Raw genomic sequence first — 18,864 nt, 5'->3', positions numbered from 1 at the left:
CTAACAATGTCATCCAGTCATACCAGCTTCAAAGAGTCATTTTTTTTTTTAAGATTTATTTTATTTATTTATTTATTTTGGCTGCATTGAGTCTGCTCCACACAGGCTTTCTCTAATTGTGGCGAGCGGGGGCTACTCCTCATTGTGGTGCATGGGCTTCAGTAGTTGTGGCGTGTGAGCTCAGTAGTTGTGGCTCACAGGCTCTAGAGCACAGGCTCAGTAGTTGTGGCTCATGGGCTTAGTTGTTCCGAGGCCTGTGGGATCTTACCCACCCAGGGATTGAACCCATGTCCCCTGAATTGGCAGGCGAATTCTTAACCATGGTGCCGCCAGGGAAGCCCCTCAAAGAGTCTTCACATTAGTCCAGATGTAGCTCTTCCTGACTTGGAGACCTATGAACTGAAAAGACAACTTATATTGTTTCACAGAGCCAGCAAACAATAGTGGACAAGGACTGTAGCAATCCTGAAATATTGCTTGGCAAAGGATAGAAGTTGCCCCTTCCTAGGGGACAGGGAACACCTTTGGACTTGGCTCTTGTACTGCTCTCTGGAAGCAGTTCTTTACCTGTGGTTTTTCACTCTGCCCTTTGGGAGGCTCTCCCTATCCATGACTAACCTTGGCCATATCTGAAGAGGGCATTAGAGATTATGCCCGTCTGAACAGCTTTCTTAATTGGGGACACAAATTTCTTTTCACATCTCAAACAGTCACAGTCTTTAAAAATCCAGGCTAGTGGTGCTTTTGCTGGTACATTTTTCTCAAAAATGGTGGTGTTGGTGGTGATAGTTGTTTTGGTTGGTTGTTTCATCATTTCAAACTATGATTTACCAGCTGCCTGGTTTTGTAAATAAAGTTTTATTGGAACACAGACACAACCATAGGTTTACATGTTATCTATGGCTGCTTTCCCTCTACGATAGCATGTGTCGGTCCCCTGCTTATGATGATTCAACTTGGGATTTTTCAACTCTGTGATGGTGCAAAAGCATTCAGTAGAGACCATACTTCAGATTTTGAATTTTGATTTTTTCCTGGGCTAACAGTACTGTCTTATGATGCTGGACGGCAGCTGTGAGCCACACTGTCAGCCACACAATCACAGAGGCAAACAGCCAGTGTAATTACAGTCATTCGGTTTTTCACTTTCAGTACAGTAGTCACTAAGTTACATGACATGTTCAACACTTTATTAAAAAATAGGCTGTGTATAAAAAGGGATGAGATGGAGCTATATGTAATGAGGTGGATAGAACTACAATCTGTCATACAGAGTGAAGTAAGTCAGAAAGAGAAGGACAAATATTGTATGCTAACTCACATATACGGAATCTAAAAATGGTACTGATGAACTCAGTGACAAGAACAAGGATGCAGATACAGAGAATGGACTGGAGAACTCGAGGTATGGGAGGGGGCGGGGGGTGAAGGGGAAACTGAGTCGAAGCGAGAGAGTAGCACAGACACATATATACTACCAACTGTAAAATAGATGGTCAGTGGGAAGTTGTTGTATAACAAAGGGAGTCCAACTCGAGGATGGAAGATGCCTTAGAGGACTGGGGCGGGGAGGGTGGGGGGGTACTCAAGGGTGGGGGAGTCAAGGAAGGGAGGGAATACGGGGATATGTGTATAAAAACAGATGATTGAACTTGGTGTACCCCCAAAAAAATAATTAAAAAAAAAAATTGGCTGTGTTAGATGATTCTGCCCAACTGTAGGTTAATGTAAGTTTTCTGAGCACATTTAAGGTTAGGTATGTTACATGCGTTTTGACTTTGGGTTTATTGGGATGTAACCCCATCACAAGGAGGATCTGTCGTTGAACTGAACTGAGTAGCTGCAACAGATTATACGCACACACCCCCCGCACCCCCCCAGCCTCGTCTTCTTACAGTCACTGACTCCAAGGAACCAGTTGCCCTGTAGAAAAGTCTCTGTTCCGGTTCGTCTGATTGCTTCCCAGGAGTTTGTGTAGCTCGTTTCACTTCTGTATTACTGTAAACCAGAAGTTAGATCTAAGTACTTTATTAAATGTAGTTTCAAATTTTTTTTATCAAGAAAATGCACAGGTTGTTCTGAGTACTTTGTATTGCATCACATCAGGAAGCTGTCGTGCATGCTGAGTTCTGCCTAACAGATGTACAGCCAATGTCAGGAACAAGGTACATGCAACAAAAAAGGAGTCAAAGGCCAGATAAGATAGGGACATTAAGAAGACCCAATATAAGAGGTAGAATCAGATGGTGTGCTCCACAGGTCCATGAAAATAGCCAAATAATAGCATTCAGGATATAGGCTGTTGACTGAAAGAAAAATGCACAATGTAAGAGCTGTGAGTTGAGTTTTATTCCGTCTTACTAAAGACTAGGAGACAGCCCCTCAGATTGCTCTGAGGAACTGCTCCGAGGAGGTAGGGGGACCAGCCAGGATATATGTGACTTTGGCTAAGAAGTATGTGCAATCCAGCACATCTCAATAGAAGCTTACTGCTAGTCAAGAGAAAAAGATACGTCAGTTAACGATTTTAGTGCTTTTCTAAGTATGGGAAGATGCAAGAATCCAGATTCATAAAAAACTTTCCTGAAATATATCTAACTGAAGGCCTGTTTTGCCTGTTCTCCCAAAGCACAGAGTGCCTCTTCCTGTTCTTTGTTCTGAATTCCTTTCAAGGTGTACTGTAGGTCAGCAACTGCAGCGGCTAATGACTTGATCCTTGTAGAACACATGTGGGTGGGCAACATTCTGTTTTACAAGACAAAAATCATGAGACCTGCGTGGGATGAGGTATCAAATGATGTGATGACATGAGGGTGATTGAAATTGAGGAGCAGGAAGATAAGATAGGACTAGGGGACTGAGACAGTTTGCTGCCTCAGCTTCAGCTTGAACTTTTATCATCTCCATCCTAGAGAGAACTAATCAAGAAGAGGCTGAGATGAGAACTGTCATTCTCTGGATGAGAATTCTGTGGAGTATGAAAGCCAATACTTACAAATAGATCCACAAGTAGGGAAAAGTCAGAGCATTTTCCTGGCAGTCTTCCCCAAACAAAATTCATACCAATATGACCAGTAATTTGTACTGCATTTGACATTTTCTGAATTTATCATCAGGCATTCATGAAAAACTTCTTGGTATTAGAGGAAGCTTCTTGGAAAGTTTATCTTTTAATAAAATCTCTAAAATATAGGAATTCTTTGCCCATTTTCTTCATCTCTTTCTTAAATAGAATCATAAAGGAAAATGACAAATATTTATTTAGAGAAGTAGCCAAGAAATTTCTGTCTCTTAAATGACTTCAGAATGAGAATCTAATATTGTAGTGAAGAGGAAAGTTAGAAACTTACACTCAGCTAAAAACAACTCCATGCTTGTTTTGCTATTGTGAAATATGCTTGCTGCATGAGAAAAACAGGATGACCTAACAATTCAATGTAGCTTTAAGATGTTTTGCTAGAAAAATAGAATGTTCTGTACCTGCTCTTGTAAGTTTCCATTTGGAAACTTCCATGTTCTGTAAACATGTGCACTACAAAAGTAAAGCTCACCCTGAGTTCGGGGCCCAGAACTTTGGAGTGTTAGCTCGTCTGGGGCCGCCGGCTTAATAAACCTGAGTTCTCCAACCCTCCAAGCATGGTGCTTGGTTTCTCGACGGACCAATTTCTGCAACAGTCGATTTTCACATAGAGACTTGCTGTTTCTTTGAATGTCAGTGAAAAGTCTGTGTACTAGGACTCTAAGCTCCTAATAATGCTTTTGAGCTTTTCTACCCCCAGCGTTATTGAGGTCACTGACAAATAAAATTGTTTAAAGTTTACAGTGTGATGATTTGATATACGTATACGTTGTGGGAGGATTCCCACAGTCTAGTTAACATATCCATCACCTCACATATTTACCTTTTTTTTTCTTTTTTTGGTGAGAACATTTAAGTTGTACTCTCTTAGTAAATTTCAGTTGTACAATAAAATGTCATCAACTATAGTCGCCATTTTTGAACTTTAAGAACACATTAGGGGACTTCCTAGGTGGCACAGTGTTTAAGAATCCACCTGCCAATGTAGGGGACACGGATTCATTCCCTGGTCCAGGAAGATCCCACATGCCATGGAGCAACTAAGCCCGTGGGCCATAACTACTGAGCCTGCGCTCTAGAGCCCATGAGCCACAACTGTTGAGCCTGTATGCCGCAACTGCGGAAGCCCATGCGCCTAGAGCCCGTGCTCTGCAAAAAGAGAAGCCACCGCAATGAGGAGTCCGCGCACCACAATGACGAGTAGCCCCCGCCCCCCCCAACTCCCCGCAACTAGGGAAAGCCTGTGTGCAGCATGGAAGACCCAATGCAGCTAATAAATTAATTAATTAATTTAAAAAATAAAATTCATTACAAAGAACCCATTTGTTTAACTGGTTTCAGCAATGGTGACAAAACTTTTTTTAATACAGTTTTATTTTTTAAAGCAGTTTTAGGTTCATAGCAAAATGGAGCAGAAAGTCCAGAGAGTTCCCACATACATGTATCGCCCCACAGTCACCATCCCCCACTACAGCCACACATTTGTTACAGCTGAACCTTAACATTAACGTGTCATTGTCACCCAGAGGTTATACATTCTATGAGTTTTGACAAACTGTATAATGACATGTGCCCACCATTATAGTATCATACCGAATAGTTTCACTGTCTAAAAATCCCCTGGGCTCTGCCTATTTGTCCCTCCCTCCCCCCAGCCCCTGGCAACCATTGATATTTTTATTGTCTCCATAGTTTTGCCTTTTCCAGAATGTCATATAGTTAGAGTCATTCAGTATGTAGTTTTTTTTTTTCTTTTTCTTTTCTAAATTTTATTTATTTATTTATTTTTTATTTTTGACTGTGTTGAGTCTTCGTGGCTTTGCAGGGGCTTTCTCTAGTTGCTGTGAACGGGGGCTACTCTTAGTTGTGGTGCATGGGCTTCTCATTGCGCTGGCTTCTCTTGTTGTAGAGCACGGGATCTAGGCTTGCAGGCTTCAGTAGTTGTGGCATGCAGGCTCAGTAGTTGTCGTTCGTGGGCTCTAGAGCACAGGCTCAGTAGTTGTGGCGCATGGGCTTCGTTGCTCTGTGGCATGTAGGATCTTCCTAGACCAGGGCTCAAACCCGTGTCCCCTGTATTGGCAGGAGGATTCTCAACCACTGTGCCACCAGCGAAGTCCCTAGTATGTAGTTTTTTCAAGTAGCATCTTTCACTCCCACTGTCCACGAAAATTCAATTAACTATCAAGTTAAGAAGGGGGGGAAAGGAATTTCATTCCAGCCAAACTGAGGATTATAACCCAGGAAGCAGATTCTCAGAAAGCTCTGAGAACTGTTCTGCCTGTTAGAAGTCAAAGGCACAGTCATATACATTTTTAAGAGAAAGGACTGTACATCAAAATGACAAACTGATATTTTACATAAAGTTCACCAAGCATATATAGTCCAGGTAAGCACCCACAAATTGACAGCAAGTCACCATGACCCCCTACAGAGCTGGGAAAGAACGCTATTGTTTCAATAAGTTACATTGCTAGGGGCAGAAGTAACAAAAAGAAGGAAAAAAAAGATCTTTATGGTTGAGCAAGGGCTCCCATCTTTGAGGAGCTCTGGTTAATGTGTAATGCAGATGCACACTGAACATTAGGGAGGGAGGAGGCCCAAAGGGACACACAAAATTTTATGTTTAATTTTTCTTGTCCTGCCTTAAAATATAAATTTTAAGCCTGCATGCCACCAACAACGATACATATTAGTGCCTCTTTCCGTACAGCCTCCCCAGATCATATTGTCCAAATTACGTCTGTTGGCTAAGTTGACGGATTGAAAATTCAGTGTAGTTTAAATTTTTCTTAGAATAAGGGAGGTTGAATGTCTTTTAATATTTTTGAGGGCAATTTGTGTTTCTTTTCTGTAATTTGCCTGTTCATGTGCTTTGCCCATCTAACCACTTTATCAATCTGATTTTAGAATATGTGCTGCTGAGTGAAGTCAGAAAGAGAAAAACAAATATCATATATTAACGCATATATGCAGAATCTAGAAAAATGGTACAGATCAACCTGTTTACAAGGCAGAAATAGAGACACAGATGTAGAAAACAAACATATGGACACCAAGTAGGGAAAGCGGGGGCAGGGGTGGGGGGGTGTTGGGGTGGGATGAATTGGGAGATTGGGATTGCCATATATACATTATTAATAAGAAAAAAAATCAAATTGTACACTTTAAATATATGCAGTTTATTGTATGTCAATTATATCTGAAAAAAAGTCCTAAAAACAATGAAAAAATAAAAATTAAAGTACCACAAAATTAAAAAAAAAAAAATGTGCCGCTAAAACAAGCTTTGGAAGCTTTAAAAAAAAAAAAAAAGATTCCTGGTTTCCTCCATAGACATACTGATTCAGAAGGTCCCATATTTAGGCTCACTAACTCTCCTAGATTTAGAAACCATTGACCTAGATCATCAAAACAAATGTGTCACTCTAAATATTTACAATAGTGTAAGGCTACATTACCTACAAAGTTAAATGGCTACCACATATTGTATATTAAAAAAACGTTAACATTGTAAACATTAATATTTACCATAGAATTTAATATAACTTGGGGGAATGATATGGGTGGCTCATGTTTCAAAAAGAAAAACTTGAACTTCTGAGTCTTCTCAAAGCAGGCAGTAATTTAACATCTGGACTAACAGAGAAAGGAATCAGTATACCAAATCAAGCAATGTTAACAAGCAATGGGAATTAACACAACACTGTAAAACAATTATACTTCACTTAAAATAAACAATAAATAAAAATAAGCAACGTAATATGAGGTGGCCTTGTATAGACCCCAAACTGACCACTCTATTGGAGCTTGCTTCTTACTCCTAAATTTTAACAAGACGGTTCATTTTAAGAAGCCACAAGAGTACCTCATAAGCTGGGACAAGAGTGTAAAGCAATTCTATTCCCATAAAGAGCTTAAAAAAGCCACAAGAATTTATATTACTTATTTGATTTCAGATTAAATTGTGGACTACACTGAAATTAGACACTGGCTGTCTGGAGAAGAAATGGTCCTAGGTCACTCACAGGCTGGTGAACAAATACAACATCACAGACCTTCATTTGCAAAAGGACACACTGGGAAACACGTGTGTGAGTTCCCAGGCGGGAAGAGAGGCGGGGCTGTGTCAGGCACAAGTGGGTGGGGCCAGCACCGCCCTGGAGGCTCCCTCCCGAGCGCCCGCTCCTCCTCCGTGATGTCACAAGCAGAGCCCGCCTCCAGCCGCCCAGGACTCCCGTTATAGCCGCTGCTCGCTAGCGCCCCGGAAGCTGCCCCTTCTCGGGGGTCATGATGGGCAGCAAGATGGCGTCCGCCGGCAGGGTCGTTCAGGTGAGGAGACTCGGTTGCCCTTCCCCGCAGTAGGCGGCAGGGATGATGCTGCCGGTAGCACCCGCGCTGGGGAGGGAAGGCGGAGGTGGAGGCTGCGCGGTGGCCGCGGCCCCGCAGAGGGCCAGCAGCGGCTTCCCGGGGAGTCTGTGAGAATTGGACCTTGAGCTCGTTGGGCCGGGCGATGAGCCGGGGGCTGGAGCTGAGGGTTCGAGCCAAGCGGGAGTGCATCTCAGCAGGTAGGCACGTAGCTGTTCCGCAGTCCTTGGACGCCCTCCACCGGGACCTCCTTAGCCTCTTAGGAGTCTTCAGGCTTGGCGGCCCCGGCAGTATCCTGGCCAATCAGCGACTAGTATTGTCTGTGTTGTCGCGGATCAGCCAATCGGAAGCAAGGCGGCAGAGGTGTGAGAGGAAGCGAATCCTGCGTCTGACCCAGTGTCCCTTCAAGGTCTTGGGAATGGCCAGAGAACTGGCCCCGCGGGCTGCGTCCTCGCCGGAGACGGGGTCTCCCCCACCAACCAGCGTCTGGTTACAGGTTGGATGGGGGAGAGTGGAAAAAATATATATTTATCTGTAATATGTGTCTTAGTGTTGGTTTCCTAAGCTTTTTCCCCCTGAGTTTAGATTGGCGGGGGAGGAACTTTATTGTTAATCTACACGTCAGTTACTAACTCCTGACAGCTTTTGTTTTTGCTTCTCCAGCTGTGGTCTCTAGCTTAAATAGAAGAAGTAAAATTGATATATAAACGGCCACAACCTCTACTTATGTGGTTGCTTTAAACGAGTTTTTCACAACTCTTAAAGTGTTTTATTGTACAATTAACTTTTTTAACTTTGAGAAAGTGCATTTCCCTTTGCACAAGTACATCTCTTAAATGACCTTTTCTTAAAGTTATTTAGCTCTGTAAGACAATCCTAGATCCCAGTCTTTGCCCCCATTGCAACGAATGATCCTCACTTATTCATTCATTCCTCAACGTTATTGAGCGTTAATTAATTAAAGATGTTGCAAGGACAGAAGAACATCTGACAAAAGACTGGTGTCCATAATAGGTAATCATATATATCCATAACATATAGCCCAATTTATAAAATGGGTAGAAAAAACTTAATATTGCACAAAACAAGATATTCAGATGAGCACTAAGCCAGTGAAAAGATACTCAACATCATTACTTGCCAGGAAAATGCAAATTAAAACCCGGAAGTATTACTACACCCACCAAAATTATTAAAAAAACTGACAATACCAAGTGGTGATGAGAACATGAAGCACCTGAAACTCTCACACAGTGCTGGTGGGAGTATCAAATGGTACAGTCACTTTGGAAAACTGTTTTGTGGGCCTCTGATACTAGTTAAACATACCTACCCTATGTCCTAGCAGTTTTACTCATAGGTTTATATCCCAGAGAAATGAGTGCATTTACCTATTAAAAAAACTATATAGGGCTTCCTAGGTGGCGCAGTGGTTAAGAATCCACCTGCCAGTGCAGAGGACAGGGGTTCAATCCCTGCTCCAGGAAGATCCCACATGCCACGGAGCAACTAAGGCCGTGCGCGAAAAAAAAAAAAAATTATCAAGATAAACTGGAAGATTTGTTAAAATGGAACGGTACACAGCAATAATAACTTACTATTGGTATATGCAACAACAACAACAAAATGTTGTGAGATGTACAATAAGGAATGGTCTGTCTCCTAACAAAGCTGCAAAGACTTGTATTCACATTCACAATACAAAGTAGTATGTGCTGACATTATGTAAGAATTACATGTTAACATTCGCAAAATGTATTGAGTACATCTGTGCCAGGCCTATACTCAGTGCTGAGACGACAGTGCCAACAAGACAATACGTGGAGCCTCCACAGAGCTTAGAACTTGGCTGTTGATCCATATCTTGAAGAAAGAGTAGTATTTCAAAAGACTGGCACAAACTGATAGGAATTCACAAAGCATGGTATCACCATTAAGTAGAGGAATTTGGCTGGATCACGGGGTATTCAAAAGTAATCTTAGAAGACTAATTTATGACTGTTCATTAAATGCCTGCTGAATGCCAAGCAGTATATATATATTGATATGTTTGGGATGATGCACTAGTAGAAAGGAGATAGTTAATCATTTAGAAATCGTTTGGCTGCATGAGACACGGGAAGAAGATAGGTGGTTGGATTAATTCAAGGTTTGAGCTTTACAGGTGAGGTGAAAATAAACCTCCAGCAAGGCCGTTGAGAGTGCTAAAAGGAGGTTGAATGGACTGTGGGTTCTAGGCTAGATCAGAAAGGAAGTAAAGTCAGGATGGATCCAATTGACTGGGAGAAAAGGGAACGATCAAGGAAATGAAGAGCTTACTGAAACTGATAGTAGGAAATCACAGAGAAGAGAGTTTTAAATTAAAAGGTTGTAGTTCTTTTTTTTTAAATAAATTTATATATGCACTTATTGGCTGCATTGGGTCTTCGTTGCTGCACATGGGCCTTCACTGGTTGCAGAGAGTGGGGGCTACTCTTCATTGCCACGCGTGGGCTTCTCATTGCGGTGGCTTCTCTTGTTGCGGAGCATGGGCTCTAGGTGCTCAAACTTCAGTAGTTGTGGTGTGTGGGCTCAGTAGTTGTGACTCACGGGCTGTAGAGCACAGACTCAGTAATTGTGACCACAGGCTTAGTTGCTCCACGTGGGATTTTCCCGGCCCAGGGATCAAACCAGTGTCCCCTGCATTGGCAGGTGGATTCTTAACCACTGCACCACCAGGGAAGCCCAAAAGGTTGTAGTTGAGTTTAGATTTTAGGTTAAGAATTTAGGGATGGTACAGCTCTGAACTCAGTAAAGAATTAAGAGTAGAAGAAAAGAACCTTTCAGGAATAGACACTAAACTAGAAAGAATATAAAGGTCAATAGGCAACTTGGAAGTTTTGCTAAAGGAAACAGTGGAGGAAAGGAGAAAAATAATTTTAAAAAAAATCACAAATAATGATTGAGGCCTGCGCAGGTCCCAACCTGTCTGTGGTTTGGGGTTGCTATCTGCCTCATAAAGCAAAGTAGAGGGTTTGTCTTCCGGGAAGACAAGAGTTGTCTTCTCCTCTGAAAAAGCCTCTCACATAGTTGGCTTTGGCATCTTCCAGGAATAATCCCTTCCAGGAGAGCAGGGATTGAAGTCTCTTGAGGCTGGATTTTCATTTGAGGTAGAGAGAGAAGACTGTGGTTATAACCAGAAAGTCCAGAGTGGAGTCTCATTACCTCCAGAATTCATCGCTGTTAATTCTGCCTGGGCTTCATGCATCATAGAACTGGATTCCTTAGTAAAATAATAGTTTCCCAAAAAAGTCACAGATAATGAAAAAAGATTAAAGGGATTCAGAGAAAGTGATAGAAATAAAGACGATGCAACTTTTGTATAATAAATAGTCTCTGAAAAAGTGAAAGTAGATAGAGTTGAGCAAGTCTCAAAACCTATAATTTAATAAAACTTTCCTGATACAAAAGAAGACTTAAAATTATACCTTGTAATTGAGAGATTTGACCCAGTATGGTTGACTAATGAGTATATTCTAGAAAAATCATTAAATTTTAAAGTATTTGGTGATCCAAGCAACAAGACCAAGCATTTAAAAGAGAATGGACATTATCAGAGGTTTCAACCATAATACTTTATAAAGGAAAATGTGGATAACATATTTAAGGTAGTTAAGGAAAGAAAATGTGACCCAAAGCTTTTTCTAGCTACACTAACTTTCAAGTGTAAAGGCTACAGACTCTTCTAAAGCTTTTATAACTCAGGGAATATTGTTCCCTGAAGCTCTTCTCACAGCTCTCACAGAGAATGAGCTTCAGACAACTAAAGAATACTTAGTTGTACTTGCAGCTGTTTTAGTATAGGAACTGGATATAAGCACTGAATGTATTTAACTATAGAACTAAGACTAAATAATGCAGATAAGGAAGAAAGACTTGTTGGTAATATTATTTGTTCTGACAGTATAGATCTAATAAAAATTTTAAAATGGAGAAATAAGGGGAAGAGTATATAGAAGGTAGAATAAACTTGCTAATTGCCTTTGGTTATTAACTGGTAGTAAAAGATGGGGAGGGAAGGCAGAGAAGAGATTACCATCAACTACTTTCATTCCTTCTCCTAATAGTGAACCAATAGCTAGTATCTCAAAAACAAGCAACTAAGAGTATTATCTAAAGGTTGCAACATAACATAAGTACAAATCTTGCTAAATACCAAAAAACAAAATAAATCCCTCAAATGAAAGCAAAGAAAAAGATCATATGACAAAGGACTTTATATTTAAATAATCATATAATGATATGACAGAAAATATACCAAACTTGTGAGCTATATCTATAAATGTAAATGGTCTAACTCCCCTTTTAAAAGTATTCTCAGATTGGCCAACAAATGAATATTCAATGCTATGCTGTATATAAGAGGCACAGCTAAAACTAAGAGACTTAGAAAAGTGGAAATAAAAGAATAGTCAACTGATCGTTGACAAAGATGCAAAGGCAATACAATACAGAAAAGATAGTCTTTTTCAATAAATGTTGCTGGGACAACTAGGCATCCACTTGCAGAAACTGAATCCAGACACAGACCTTATATACCCTTTACAAAAATTAACTCAAAATGGATCATAGGACTATATGTAAAATGGAAAACTATAAAACGTCTAGAAGATAAAATAGAAGAAAATTTAGATGATCTTGGGTTTGGCAGTGCCTTTTTAAATACAACACCAAATGCACAATCTATGAAAGAAATAATTGATAAACTGGATGTCATTAAAATTAAAAACTTCTGGTCTGCAAAAGACACTGTGAAGAAAATGAGAAGACAAGCCACAGATTGGGAGAAAATATTTGCAAAAAACATATCTAATAAAGAACTGTTATTCAAGATATATAAGGCAAAAGATCTGAGCAAACACCTCGTCAAAGAAGATATGCAGACGACAGACAATCATATGAAAAGATGTTCAACATAGTCATTAGGGAATTGCAAATTAAAACCATAGTGAATGGGGTGGGATGAATTGGGAGATTGGGATTGCCATATGTACATTACTTATAAGAAAAAATATCAAATTGTACACTTTAAATATATGCAGCTCATTGTATATCAATTATGTCTCAATAAAAGTTCTTAAAAAATAAAAACAAAACAACAGTACGACACCTCTGTATACCTATTAGAATGGCTGAAACCCAGAGAATACTGACAGCACCAAATGTCGGCAAGGAAGTGGAGCAATGGGAACCCTCACTCTGCTGTTGAGAATGCAAAGTGGTGCAGCCACTTTGGAAGGCAGTTTGGCAGTTTCTTACACAACTAAACATACTTTTACCATACAGTTGTACAATCGCACTCTTTGGTATTTACCCAAATGAACTGAAAACTTATGTCCAAACAGAAACCAGCACATGGGTGTTTATAGCAGCTTCACTTATAATTGCCAAAACTTGGAAGTAGCCAAGAGGTATTTCAGTAGGTGAATGGATAAATAAACTATGGTACATGCAGACAATGTAATATTATTCAACACTAAAAAGAAATGAGCTACCAAGCCAGGAAAAGACATGGAGGAAACATATATGCATATTACTAAATGAAAGAAGCCAATCTGAAAAGGCTACATTCTGTGTGATTCCAACTGCATGACATTCTGGAAAAGGCAAAACTGGAGACAGTTAACAGATCAGTGGTTGCCAGAGATTGGGGGAAGGAAGGGATGAATAGGCAGAACACAGAAGATGCTATAATAGTGAATACATCATTGTACATTTGTCAAAACCCATAGAATGTACAACACAAAGAATGAACTCTATTGTGAAACTTTGGGTGATGATGATGTGTAAATATAGTTTCATCCATTGTAACGAATAGAATACTCCGGTGGGAGATATCCACAGTGAGGAAGGCTGGGGCTGGGGTGAGTGGGGAGGGCGCCCAGTGGATATATGACAACTGGAAGAAGATTGGAAACAACTCAGATTAACAAAGTAACAACCCAAATTAACAGGAGGCTCGTTGAATAAACTCATGGGGTTTACCATGGCTTCTTACCTATCCCCTCAGATTCCGGTCTCAACACTACTGCATTCTTCCTTGCCTTCCCTCCTCCCATGTTTGTATTTTCTTTCCCTGACAGGGAAATCCCTGTCTCCCCCAAACATCAATATATGTATATACTTATCCACTTAGTCCTGCAATATATACAAAATGGTTTCAGAATAGCTATATCTATACAACCAACCTACTAAGTAAAACGTTCAAGATTTCTTTGTATTTCTTTTTGCCTTTAGACTGCAAGTATGTAGCACAAGCACTATGCAAGTTATTTGGATTAGTTCCTTTTTCCCCCCTTAGTTATAAGCTATTCAACTAATAGTTATTTGTTTCTCTTTGTATTCACATTTAGAGTTTAAAGCAGACAGGAGAGTTTTTGAGACAGGAAATTTGAGCATAAGCTAAATATGAGATGATATTAAGAATTATTTTTGTTAAGTGTGGGAAGAGTATTGGGATTATGGTTTAACAAAAATCCTTTTCTGTTAGTGATACATGTAGGTGGTATTAACAGGTGAGCTGAGATGATCTGAATTTGTTTAATGGGGGAAGGGTCGATGAAATAAGATTGACTATTACTGTTGAAATTGTGTGATGTGCTTATCAGGGTTTATTTTACTACTCTCTCTACTTTTATGTATTTTTTAAATTTTCTCCTAAGAAGGGAGTGCTACCAAACTGTGGGAATTTAATCCATAAGGGCATATTACCATATTTTTAAGTGTACAAAAGCAATGTTGAAATGGATTCTTTCTCTCTGGTGTATGTACATTTGTTTAAGTGTGTATATATATACATGCCTATACAGTTAGCCCTAACTTACAAATGGTCTATTCACTCATTTGTCTAATATTTGCTGAGCATTTACTATGTACTAGGTACTGCTACAGAAGTACTTAATTTGCCACTTCTGCTTTTCCACGAGCTTTGCTCTCCTGTAATCATTGGCTCATTTATCTGTCCTCTACACAATATTCTTAACATGTTCAGGTTGCTGTGGAAAATGGGAGTTTTTAAGTCAGATTTAGGAATCGGGAATCTTCTTAGGAGTGACAGTTGAGCTGTTTTAAAAGATAAGCAGTCTGGTGAAAGCCGGGGCATGGAAGTGGGGTGGGACCTGGGAGAGATTTCCTGGCAGAGCACACAAGCTCTAGACTGAACGGGAATGGAAATGGTGTGATGAGTTAGGGAAATGAAAGGTACTTCAGAATACTTGGAGTGAAAGGCACAGTGGTGGGGAGTGAGGCTGGAGAGGTAGGGAGAGGCCAGATCACGATGGGCCGTGCGTGCCAAGTGCGAGCTTGAAGTTTATCCTGAAAGACTTAGGACTGTAGGATGGATAGAACACCCTTCCAAGAAGCCTGGTTATGACAAGAAACAGTTACTAGACGGAGTGAGAAGTTTTGTTTTTTAACATGAAAGATGTGGACATGCTTTTATGCTTAGGGAGACAACTAACTTCCCGCATTTTCTCACAGCAGCAGAATTATAGGGGTTAGTTTTCAGACCCTTCCCAACAAGTCTATTTACTTCTGTACTCATATAAAATGTGTGATGTGTGGTACATTTATACAAATACATTGCAGATAAACACACAACTCAGTCTCACTAGTTACACAGCAACTTACAGATTACTTTAGTAAAAAACAGGGCTCTGTTTATTAGAGTCTCAGCATTTTATATATATCCAGAAGATTTCATACTAAAAGTTGTGCTTAAGCTCCTCTACAGCATTATCTGGAATTTTAGGGATAAACCATTAATATTCTTCAAATATCTTATTAAAAACAGTGTTCTAAATACATGTATTCCTATGGGTATAGGAAAAAGACTGAAGTCAAGGGCTATCAAATATTTAAATCTATTTTATTTGGGTTTTGCGCTTATAAATGGTGTTTTCTTCTTTGTGCTTTTCTGTGTTTGTCCCAAATTTTTTACACAGAACATGTGTTACTTCTGTGGTCAGAAAAAGTATGTTTTTGATGACCTAATTTTCAATATGGTTTTTATCCTATTCTAAACCGCTAGGTATGAACATAGTAGAGAAACAACACTCAATACAAGTCAGGAAACTTCCAATTCTTCCCAATCAGCAGGGAGATTTAGAAGTCATGCAACATAAAATCCATGTCACCTTATAGGGTTGTTTTGAGGTCAGTTGGCAGTACAGTAAAATGTCTTGCGATATATAAAGTACAAAGTTATTATGAATATCAGATAAGATAAAGAAGTTAATCATAGACTAGCTATCCTTCTTGGAGAAGAGTAAAATTTAAAACAGTAAAATTTAAAGTTGCTGTCAAGTACTAAGTTATTTTATTTTAACAAAGGCATCTGCTTGTGGGATTCAGCAGATTATTTCTAATCTAGTTAATGGGGTTATTTTAGTGCTTCATTTCTTTTTCATGCATTTTATTTTTCCTTTAGGTAGTCAAGCCACATACTCCATTAATAAGGTTCCCTGACAGAAGAGACAATCCTAAACCCAATGGTAAGCTGTAGTTTATTTAGACTAAAAAAATATGTACATGCAGATTTGTACATGAATATTCTATTATAGACAGTATTTCTCATTTTAGAATCAGGTGGACAGTTGTAGCTTAGATCACAGTGGTACATTAGGTTGCATTAACTAACCTTCTGTTACTTCCTTTTAAAAAAGTAGTAACTCAACAGTAGATATTTCTGAATTTTTAATAATACTGAGTTTATATATGGGAATTTTTGTTTTACCTTTTCTTCTATCTTTCAGTAGACTCTCCCATGTTTATATTTGCAGAGATTATGATGACTAACCACCATTCCTATATTTCTCTCCCAGCTAACCTTCTTTTCTTTCATTTACTCATTTCTCTGGGTTTATTCAATCAGTAAATATTTCTTGGATTGCCTTAGAACTTTGCAATCATTGCCCTTTAAATAATTGAAGATTCTGAACAAGTTCTGTTTTTCTCCTACTCCTCTGTCACTGTCTTTATTCTAAGATTCTTGACCTTTAATTCAGGGAGGATTTTAGCAAACTTTATATAGATATTTTTAACTTGTAACTCTTGAAGAATTAAGATATAGGTGACAAACAAGTATGGAGAAAATGAATCTCATCTACATTTACCAACTTTCTTATTCTCCATTGTATGATATTACCTATAATCTCTACCATAGGACAGAATTTAAGTAATGTAAGTTATCCATATGGGTTGAACTCCACTACCTAGAAATTTCCTTATTTTACAAACTTATTCTTCAATTTAGTAATTCATTCACTTAAAACTACCTTATTTGCTTTAAAAAGAACTTTATGAGACTATATATAGCCACCCAACTAAGTTACTCTATAATATTTATCTCTTGGGTTGTAATACATATTTTAAGAATTACTTGGTTATTTAATAATAGGTAATTCAAAATAGTATTTTAAGACACTGAACAATTCCTCTGAGTTTTTTTTTGTTTGTTTTTTAATTTCAGTGTCAGAAGTTCTGAGATCAGCAGGACTCCCATCTCACTCTTCTTCAATTTCACAGCATTCTAAGGGAAGTAAATCGCCAGACTGGCTGATGCATCAGGGTCCACCAGACACTGCAGAGATAATAAAAACTTTACCTCAGAAGTACAGAAGGAAACTTGTGTCTCAAGAAGAAATGGAATTTATCCAAGTATGTTGTTGCTTATTATCCCAATAGTGGGGAAAACAGCTTAACATTATTGGCTTTGGGGTTTCATATGCTAATTTACATGTTCTTCCCGTTGTCTTATCAAGGTGTGTCCATAGCTAAGACAGGGATGGTCAGGTAGGCCAGGACTATCCGAAATAAATGATGTTCAAGCCCTCAGTAAAGGTGCATGAAGGAATATATGTATAGAAGTATAGTGTGTAAATAGCAAAATGAAAAAAACATCTCTTTAGGGTCCTCGTTAATTTTTTAGAGTGCAAAGGACCAAGAAATTTGAGGACCATTGATCTAGGTCAACCTTGAGTGCCTTTCAGATCTGAAATTCTTTATAACATTGATATGAGTGCCCACAAGCTATGAAAAATCTGAAATTGTTTTTAAAACCTAAAGATCATTCACTTACAATGTTTCAGATTTGTACAGTGGCCATGAAACCATGTCTTTGTAAATGAAATACCTAATCTTCTTGCTTGATTTCTTCCTTTTCAGCGTGGAGGTCCGGAATAATCACTGACGACGTGGCTGCTGTTTGTCATCAGACAAAGAACAGTCCGTACAATAAAGGCCTTCCAGAATGACAAATGAGAAATTGTACATTAAACAACTTTAATACATATTCTGTAAAAAAAAAAAAAATGAAGTATAGAAAATTTAGATGGACACTTGCATCTCCTAATTTATGTATCTTGGTCAGCTCCACAAGCTTACCTGATTGTTTATATACTTTGTACTTATTAAAGTATACATTTTAAAATGTCAGCCTATGAATTTACTCTTGGTTACCAAGCATTACAGTGTTCAACTATTAAAAGCACACACTGTCTCATGAACTATCATAGGTTTCCTGTAATTTCATTTTTCTTTCAGTTTCTGTTTAAACATGGAAAGAATATGTCCAGCAGAATTGCAGCTCTCTGGACGTCATTTTCCTGAAATTGGGTGAGGATCAGTGAAATAATGATTCCCTTATTTGTTCTAAATTCTCTTAATGTTTTTGCATTCACAAAGTTACTGGAATATAACTGGCTTAGTAAGCATATCCTACTCTAAATAATAAAAGTATAGCCATAGTAAAACAGGTGACTTTGCGGTATTAAGACTAGGGAGTTGACGCAAAAGATTATGTAACCTCTATGCAGAAAAAAATGTCAGAGTATAAAATGGAAAATGAAGTCAAAATGAATATAGCATAGGAATAACATTTGACCAGAAATTGTAATTTATTATGTTTTTAGGGGGGTTAAGAAAGTCTTGTTCTTTGGTTTATTTTACTGTTTTGATTGTGATCATGTATGCAAATTCTGATAATCATAAACTTTCTCAAGCTTATTGTCTGAAAGCCTCATAAAATTACCTTATTAAGGCAGTTTACAGATTTTAATAGGGTATTCCTGTGCCAAGGCTGTGTATGATTGTGAAAGTAAAGCCTCACAAAGTGAAATAAATTCTCTTCCATACCTCTAATGAGTTCTAGAATATGCTTTAAAGAGTAATAGTGTAGAATTGCTGAGTACACTTTTGTATTTGTCCAGTTGCGTATGGATTAATCTTTATACTTTCCTTTTTTTTTCTTTTTTTCTATTTGAGTTGATCAGCTTTTCATTTAAATTCTGTATTGTGGCCTAGTACAAATGTTGCCCAGCTCCAATGTGAGATAGTTTAGTGCTAGCAATAAGCTATTCTGGTCACTCATGAGAAATACATGA

At 38.7% G+C, this 18,864-nt stretch overlaps 1 protein-coding gene across 2 annotated transcripts; it reads left to right on the top strand.

Moving 5' to 3' along the window:
• The first annotated feature begins 7,298 nt into the window (after positions 1-7,298).
• Positions 7,299-18,618, top strand: MRPS36 (mitochondrial ribosomal protein S36). 2 transcript variants are annotated; one of them, XM_057699098.1, is made up of 4 exons: positions 7,299-7,408; positions 15,912-15,975; positions 16,953-17,140; positions 17,648-18,618. In XM_057699098.1, the coding sequence occupies exons 1-4, from the start codon at positions 7,367-7,369 to the stop codon at positions 17,663-17,665; spliced, it is 312 nt and encodes a 103-aa protein (XP_057555081.1). In that variant the 5' UTR covers positions 7,299-7,366; the 3' UTR covers positions 17,666-18,618. The 2 variants fall into 2 exon arrangements, with proteins under 2 accessions (XP_057555081.1, XP_057555072.1); XM_057699089.1 differs by lacking the exon at positions 7,299-7,408 and adding an exon at positions 7,575-7,940.
• The last annotated feature ends 246 nt before the right edge of the window (positions 18,619-18,864 follow it).

Source organism: Hippopotamus amphibius, chromosome 1 (genome assembly GCF_030028045.1).
Source record: "Hippopotamus amphibius kiboko isolate mHipAmp2 chromosome 1, mHipAmp2.hap2, whole genome shotgun sequence".
NCBI classification, from domain to species: Eukaryota; Metazoa; Chordata; class Mammalia; order Artiodactyla; family Hippopotamidae; genus Hippopotamus; species Hippopotamus amphibius.
The sequence above is the reverse complement of the archived record's forward strand: the minus strand, read 5'-3'. Positions and strand labels throughout refer to the sequence as shown.